At 29.8% G+C, this 9106-nt stretch overlaps 2 protein-coding genes across 2 annotated transcripts in view; one reads left to right on the forward strand and one right to left on the reverse strand.

The window, feature by feature from the left end:
- The window catches only part of LOC107462798 (naringenin 8-dimethylallyltransferase 1, chloroplastic), a gene marked incomplete in the record, with an annotated part of 8879 nt that extends 5563 nt beyond the window's left edge, over positions 1-3316 (reverse strand). Inside the window, 1 exon segment of the mRNA XM_016081466.3 lies at positions 3156-3316. Within this exon segment, the coding sequence (XP_015936952.1) occupies positions 3156-3216 (61 nt within the window).
- LOC107462799 (uncharacterized) lies at positions 1299-1999 on the forward strand. The gene is made up of 2 exons (XM_016081467.3): positions 1299-1593; positions 1690-1999. Exons 1-2 carry the CDS (start codon positions 1450-1452, stop codon positions 1792-1794), a joined length of 249 nt encoding a protein of 82 aa, XP_015936953.1. The 5' UTR covers positions 1299-1449; the 3' UTR covers positions 1795-1999.
- Positions 3317-9106: the final 5790 nt, after the last annotated feature.

The raw sequence follows: 9106 nt of genomic DNA on the forward strand, positions 1-9106 counted from the left end.
CCCCTTTTTTTATTTTAATTTGGTAAAAAATTTATTTATTTTAATAATAAAAGATCAGAAATTTATTTATTATTTTCTTTTAAAATTTTATTATTTTAACTTTTTATAAATTTTTTAAATTATAAAATATTAAAAATAAAAAAAATAAAAATGTAAATCAAATATATTCTAACTGTTTGTGTATATTAAATTAAATTTTATATTACCACTTGAGCTGCAGCTTATTAATACTATTTTCCACATTCAGCTAAACTTTCCGCTTAAATCATGACTACTTTAGCTATTTAATATTCCAATTTTATATTATCTTCTGCTGAGAATTTTAGTATTTTAGCTATTAATACATTTGAATAAATGTTTATTTGGTTCCATTAAATTGATAAATTTTTTTATTTTTTATTATATTTAATAAATTTTTAATAGTAAAAATAAAAATATTAAAAAAATAAAAAACATCTTTTTTAAAAAATTATATTTATATCTTTTTTAAAATATTTTTTTAAAAAAATATTTTAAAAAATATATAAATTGTAGCAAAAATTTGAGTAGATATCATAATAATAAATCACAATTAATACTGTTAGTAATTTTTTAATATTAATTATTCAAACACTATGTCAGATAGTAGGTGAGGGCTACAGCAAGCACCCAGCAGGGATTTGGTCAACTTTGGAGGATCTAGAAGGGTAGAAGATTTCTCCGAACTGGTGCTGGCAGCTCACCATTGGATGCACAAAGTCAACAAGGAGAATGTGCAAAGCCATTCTTACTGCAATCTGCAAACATCCCTTGTTTTCATTGTCTTTCTTTTTCAATAGGAAAGGGATTAGGGCTTTGGACATTGAATGACATTACAAACATCCTCATTTTCTCTTTCCGGTAGTTGTAATGAAAAATAATTAAATGAAATCTTGAGATAAAATCTTCGCTAGGGTCCAACTTGAATTACTTTTATTTTTAATATTTAATTAGTTAAACGAATCCAACTAATATAGCAAAATCTTGAATTATCTGAATTATATTTAACAATAGAATCAAATGGATCCCATTCTAATATAGTAACAAATTATATATTTGGATTTACATTTCCCTTAGAATCAATTCAAAACACCCTCTAGTTAGATTCTTTAAGCATCTAGTTAAAATTTTGTTTGTCAGTTGTAACAATGCATATATAGATACCCTAAAGCAGCCAAGAATAATAGTAAATACTAAATAATAATGAACCCAAACGAACAAGTCAGGAACAAGAAACAGAAAACGCAACGCGTTACTTATATAACACTGTACTAGTCATAAAAAAACAACTCAACCTCATATAGCGTTCTCATACAATTCTTGACTTTCTACTCTTGCTTGCAAGTTGCAACCAATTCTCTCTTTATCTTTCTTTCCCTCTTTCTCTCGTACCATTGCTGCAAAACGCATATCAGTTTTTCCTCACAAGACATGTGCCCTCTAAGGTTCATATTGATCTTCTTCTCCGCCATCTTGGCTGCTTATTTTGCATGGACCACCGTGAGTTCCTCTCCGGAGAGCGACATCACCACCGGTCATGAGAACAAGGACAAGGAACATCTAAGTTTCAAAAAGGTGCCCTCAATTCTATCATCACCATTCTTTATTTTCTTTCTTTTTTTTTTCCTAATCCTTTTTTGTCCTGACTACATTTGTTTCCTTGGTTTTTAGATGATTCAGAATGGATTCTGGGTATTCATCGACATGGCCAGCGGAAAGTATCTCTGGAGGAATTTAAGGTCCTTAAATGATAATGTGGAAGTAAAGAGCTCTTAATTACATGTTAATAAGAACTAACCCAACGCCAGTCTTAATTCTTGCTTATCATCAATTGCTGCATAAACCTGTAATTCTCTTTTTCGCTATATTGTTTCCCCTAGCTTGTAAATTCTTGTATTTCAAATTATTCCCCTTATGTTTCAATTATACTAGGGTATATAAAAAAGGGGAAGGAACCTGCTTATAGAATTATAATAATTTTTGTTATAATATCAATATTCATTTTCCAAGAATTTAACTTTCGCTAATCACTACACAGAATCTTTCTAAAATGACATCATAGGAGACAAGATTTAAGTTTGCCATTGATATTCCAACCATCATCAACCTTTTTGCACTTAATTTGCCATCAGAAAACAACTTACAACATTTATTTACATTTACTGGAATAAATATGTACACCAACCTAAGAAAGATATAATCAGAAACCAAAGAAATTCAGAAGAAATGCTAGCAGCAGAATTGGTTTTAAGAGACGTTCTTCTTGAACATCAACACACAACATCGAGACCAACTCCATTATCAGATTTTACTGTGATATATACTCCATCTAAAGTCCTAAACTCTTGTTTTTCACCCTTGGATTGAGTCAGACGTCGATTGACACCCCCCATATTTGGATGTACAAATACCACAAGTTCTTCAATCATTATATATGATCAGATTGCAGCTTAATGGACATATAGAGTAGCGTTAACAGAGCACCTTGAGGAAGTGGAGCGTACCTTGAGAGGTAGGAGCCGACCCACATGGCTACAATCACCAGTACCACTGCACTACTACTGGTTTTCCCGCAAACCCAACTTGCAAATGACAAGAACATTGTTAGCAATATGCCACCCCTTCCGCCCATTATCCATGCTATTATATAACCAATTTTATATCCATTATCTAACTTCTCATCCAGCAATGCCATCACACTGCTAAACGTGAGAGAAAGGCGGGACCCTAACGTCTGGAACAAAAATATAATCACGAATGCTGATCTAAGCACTTCAATAAAGGAGCCCCTCTCTTCGTCTAAGTCTCCTTCATCTTCCTCCTCGTCTGTTTCAGTTATATAAAGAACAAAGAAGGCAAAAACGGAATTGCTCGTTTCTAATCAAACTTATGATTGTTAATACGTTATTAAAACAAATAGATCAGAATATATCAAACAACACTCTGTGTCTTGTTCTCTGTTTCTTAGCTTTTTTGAAGAAAAGAACACTGATTGATTAAGGTTAAAATATATCCGCCTAGAGAAAAATGATACTCTATCTTATTTTTAATATTTATCATCTTCCTAACATTCTTTGACTTTTGCTGTGTGAGAAGAGAAGAAGAAGAAGAAAAAGAAGAAGAAGAAAGATGTATACCAGCAGTAGTGGCAATGGAAGAAGTTGATCTGGGAATTAACACCAAATGCCCAAAAGCCATTAGAAATCAGCAAATAATTAATGTTAATGTAATGTGCATCAAACTGAAGATGTGTTGCAATTAGAGCATCGATCAGAGAGCGCTCTCTATGTGTTGCGATCCATAGTTGCATATATATAAATATATAGAAGGAACTAGAAAGGAAAATCGATGAGCCACTATTGGCGGCTTCTACGGTTATTATTTTTTTATTCATGCAACACATGCATGCCCAGTTAGCAACTTAGTATACTAATTTTTTTGCCTTTTTCCAATGAGAAAATATCATTTTTCATTCGTGTGAGATACTAAAATGACTCTTTCCTCCTCTTTATTTATAAAATATAATTTTTTTATAAAATTTAAAAAACTTCTTTTTAATTTATTTTAAAATTTTTTGTGTTAATTAATATTAATTTTATCTATTTTTTAAAAAAACATTTTTATAAAAATATTTTTTAACAAAAATTTTATTTTTTATCATTAAATTTTACTTACCAAAATACTTTTTAATAAATTATTTTTTATTAATTAAATTATATTTTTATCAAAATATTTTAAGAAAGATCATAATTAATTTTTTTTCTAAGATATCCTTCAATCATTTTTTAATTATTAAATTATAATTTATCAAAATTTTTGTTAACAATTTTTTTATATTTTATTATTAATTTTTTGATATTAATATATATTATTTTAATATTAAATAAAAAATTTTAGTAAAATTATTTTTTAATATAAATATATATTAATTGTTATACATATTAATAATAGTAAGATTTTTTTATTTAATGTTAAAATAATATATATTAATATTGAAAAATTAATAATAAAATATAAAAATAATTGTTAACAAAAATTTTGGTAAAACTATAATTTAATAATTAAAAAATTATTAAAGACTATCTTAAAAAAAATTTTTATTAAAGAATATTTTGTTAAGTAAAATTTAATGACAAAAAAATAAATTTTTTATTAAAAGGCATTTTTTTTAAAGTAGATAAAATTAACATTAGTTAACATAAAAAAAATTTAAAAAAAATTAAAAATAAAAATTTTTAAAAATTATAATAAAAAATATTTTATAAATAAAAAAAAGAAAAAGGACTAAAATAAAAAAAAATAATACGATACTAGAAATAAAACTAAGACTTAATTTAAATAGTAGGAACTAAAACAATATTTTATCCATCTTTAAATTTAAACTTTCATATATATATATACGCACAGGCACACATGAAAATAAAAATCATTACAACAATATAGATTATTTTTTAGGGTTATAATGTTTAAAAGAAAATTAAAATTTGTCAAAAAAACAAATTTTGACACTATTTTAACTATGAAAATATGTTAATAAAAATTTTGTCAAAAATAGTATTTTTAACATATAAGCGATTGTGAAAAAAAAATTAAATCTTATTTTGATAAATATTAGCTGTCAAAAATAATTTGTTAGAAAAATTTGATAACATATTTTCTGTGATATTTATTAATTGTCAAAAATACTATTTATTTTGACACTTATTGACTATAAAATATTCTCAACAAAAAATTTTAACAAAGAATGAGATGTGATCTTGAAACTAAAGAATAAATTGAGATTTTGAAGATAAAGAATGAGTAGTATAATCCTAAACTGAGAGCAGTGTGATGTCAAAATTAACAGAGCCCAAAGAAGAAAAAAATAGTAGAGTAAATTGAAAACAAATGAGTGTCAAAATTGAGGAGTAATTTTCTACGGTCAAATTTTTCGTCAAGAAAATATAGAAAATTTGACATTTGTGATATTTGTCAAAAATATATGTTAATTTTGACATTTAATTATGATGTTAAAAAATAAAAATTTTTGTTAAAGGATATTTTTGTAAAAAAATATTTTTTCTTAAAAAATGATAAAATTAACATTAGTTAACACACAAAAAAAATTAAAATGAATTAAAGAAAATTTTTTTAAAGAGTTATAAGAGATAAAAATATACATTTTACAAATAAAAAAGAAAAAAATGTCATTTTAGTATCTCTCATAAGAAAAGAGTAGAATTTTCTCTTTTTATTATTGTTGTTGGGTTTATAAGTGTGTTATGTATACCTCATGTGGATTTAAAAGAGAGGTCTGTAGACTTCACTGAGTAGTGTGTATTATCTTTATAAAACTATAAACTATTAAGGCCTATGAAGTTCGAAAATTTTACTAAGTTGTTCAATATTCATTCGATATGTGTGTCTGTTGTATTTAATTTTGTTTTAATAAAAATAAATTTTTTTTTGTCATACTTAAATATCATTACATATCAGTATGTCCAATTTTATTCTTAACATGTCTAACTTTATTATTTATTAAAATAAAAAATATTTTAAATATTTTATATAATTAAAGTAAGATATTAAAAAATTAAAAAAAATAAATTTATATTTTAATATAAAAAATATCAAAATATCATTTTTTTGTTATAATATCAAAATATCATTATAATTTATCTAAAAAATACTTTATATTTTATATATATTTGTATCTTCGTATTTTATAAAATTTTAAAATTCGTGTCGGCATGTCTTCTGACGTGTCATGTCCCGTGTAAATGTCCATACATCATAGATTAAAACTAAACGATGTGGCCGTTATAACTCGGTTACATGTTATAACTCGTCTACATACGTTATAGATCGGTTACCAATAATAAGACATCAAAACGCTCAAACGAGCTATTACTCTCTGTTTAATGCAAAATTACTCGGAAACTCAACTATCACCTTCCATTTCAGATATAAAAGAAAGGGTAAGAATGTTGTTCAGATTATTGCATATTGCAAAGCTCATTATCCACTCACTAACTTGAGTGTCGGAATGCCTTTTCCGAGTACCGACACCCTTGTTCTTTCATTGCCAAAGTATAACTTATCCCGACAGAGAGCTTGCAGTTATTCATCAGCGGACGAGTTATACAGCGGCCAATCTCTACAAGAACAATTGGCGTCCACCGTAGGGTCTAGAAACAAAAATCCTTCTTTCTTTAGGTCCCAAAACTCTCATACTTGTTCATGGTTGACCAGCATCCTCCCACACCATCCATCCGAGCTTCCTCGGATGGTAACGGAGTTACAACAAGCTAATCAGTGTATGACAGACGAAAACCAACGAATGTAAAATCAGATAGCCAAGTTAACTAATGCTCGGATTGAAAATAATGATAATCGCAATGAGCAACCAGAGGGTGATGAAGAAAATTTTGATCCAACACACGTCTCTAAAACTCAACAACTAGAGAGAGATCAACAAAATGATGATGATGACGAATTAGACAACGTTGTTGGACCATTCACAGCCGACGTTATGAATTTCAAACTGCCTTGGAAATTCGTATTACCGATCACTTTGACTCCCTACGATGATATAGGAGATTCGAAAAAACATGTCAAGAAATTTCGATTTGTGATGATAGTGAACGGTGCTTCTAATCCTATTTTATGTCGTTGTTTTCCTATTTTTTTAGACGGTCATACACTTGATTGGTTTTCATCTTTGACTGCAGGTTCAATTTCACGCTTTCAAGAGCTCGCTAAGCAATTCGAAAATAAGTTCACTTCATCTTCCATCTATTTACATGATTCCGACTATCTAAACACTATCAATCAAGGGCAACATGAAACCTTCAGGGAGTATGTCACCCACTTCACCAAAGTAGCAATGAGCATCTCAAACCTTCACCCTGAGGTACACTTGCATGCTATAAAGAGTGGACTCCAACCGGGAACGTTCCAAGAGGCCATCATAGTGGTCAAACCCAAAATCTTGGCTGGATTTCGAGAGAAAGCCAAGGGTCAAATGGAGATTGAAGAGCCACGCCAAACTCGAAAATACGAGAAGAATCAAGCCAATAAGGAAGACAATAAAGCTTGGGACAACAAGAAACTTTTCGATTGATACCATGTTATGATTCTTATACCCAATTCAACACCAAAAAGGAGGAAATCATCAAGGAAATACTGAATTCAAAACTAATCAAACCTCCTTGGAAGGCTGGAATTACCAAGATATAAAGAATGTGGACAAAAAAAAGTATTGTGCTTTTCATCAGAAATACGGGCACACTACTTATGAGTGTATTGTAGCCAAAGACTTGCTTGAACTTTTAGCCCGGCAAGGACATTTAGACAAATACATTGGCGGCCATATCCTAAAGCGTGCCACACATCCATCTGACTCATCTTCTATAGGACAATCTTCACGGGACAAGGACAAAACAAACAATCATCAACCTAATCAACCCCACAGTGTGATCAATTGCATATCTGGGGCCATTGCGGGTTGTGAGCTTCAAGCTCGGCCCGTAAACGCACCAACCGAGCTATGCTTGCTGTCGAACGCATCCACAACAATTGTCAATCTTTGCCCACTTTCTCTGAAATGACTTTCCAACAATTTGACTTCAATTCAACCAAGCTCAACTAAGACGACTCGGTTGTTATCTTTATTCAACTAGGAGACTTAATATTTCGCAAAGTCTTGTTGGACCCCAGAAGTAGTGCCGATGTTTTATTTTACTCCACATTTCAGAAAATGAAATTAAGTGACAACATACTACAACCATCCATGAAAGATTTGGCAAGATTTTCAGGTGAACGAGTACCTGTGCTGGGATCAATGTGGTTACAGACCATACTTGGTGAGAGTCCTCTAACCAAAACTCTAGATGGTTAATACCTTGTGGTTGATTGTTTTAGTCCTTACAACTTAATACTTGGCCGACCTTTTTCGAATAAGTTCGGTGCAATTGTCTATACAATTCATCTATGTGTTAAGTTTCATGTACAGGAAAACCTTGTACTAATCACAGTGACCACCGTGAAGCTCCGCATTACTATAACATCAGTCTCAAAAGGCCTGTATCTAACCGAGCTATAGGTGCACAGATAATACCGTCCACAACTCGCTCGAGCTACCATCATTAGCCGAGTTAGATCCGCGCGCCGAGTCTCAAGACCACCCTACCCCCAAATAAAGAATTACAAAAAGTTTCTTTAACTAATGATCCAAATAAGTTCACTTTTATAGGTTCAACTATGCAGGGTGATGACAAAGGAGAAGCTTGGTGTGGTATTTTATAACCCACACTTACTACCGGCAAGTGCACCGGGTCGTACCAAGTAATACCTTATGTGAGTAAGGGTCGATCCCACGAGGATTGATGGATTAAGCAACAGTTATTGAGTGATAAGCTTAGTTAGGCAAGCAGAAATTGGTTTTGAGATGTTTAAAAGGTTTAAGTTTGAATTCAAAATATCAAAAGTATAGACAATTAAATAAATTGGGAATAAAATATGGATAAACAGATAAGGCTTCAGAGTTATCTATTTTTCCGGATTAACTTTTCTTACTAACTATTTTAATTATGTAGGATTTAATTTATGGCAAACTATATATGACTAGACCCTAATTCCTTAGACCTTCCTAGTCTCTTCTAAAATTCATTAACTGCCAATTCCTTGGTCAATTAATTTCAATTAGAGGGTAAAAATCAATTTTCAGTTTATATGCCAAAAAAATTCTAATTACCCAAAAATAAGGGGATTATATGTCACGTATCCCATTAAATCCAAATAATTAAAATTTAGGAGAATATATTTTCAAGCTGTTGTTCAAGTAAAGAGCTTTTCCAAGTTTTACAAGAACTCAAATAGAAAGAGGATCATACTTCCGATCCACCCAAAATTCATAAGATAAAGAACGAAAACAATTCTTAAATATAAATCCAAAACATAAATTAAAATAGAAAAAGTAATAAAATCAATCCATACAAGTAGACAGAGCTCCTAACCTTAATAGTGGAGATTTAGTTGCTCATGGAATGTAGAATGTAAATTTGTATAGAATTCCCTAATGGAATCCCTCTAATGTAATCTAATGTGA

This window comes from Arachis duranensis, chromosome 8, assembly GCF_000817695.3.
Source record: "Arachis duranensis cultivar V14167 chromosome 8, aradu.V14167.gnm2.J7QH, whole genome shotgun sequence".
Lineage (NCBI taxonomy): Eukaryota > Viridiplantae > Streptophyta > Magnoliopsida > Fabales > Fabaceae > Arachis > Arachis duranensis.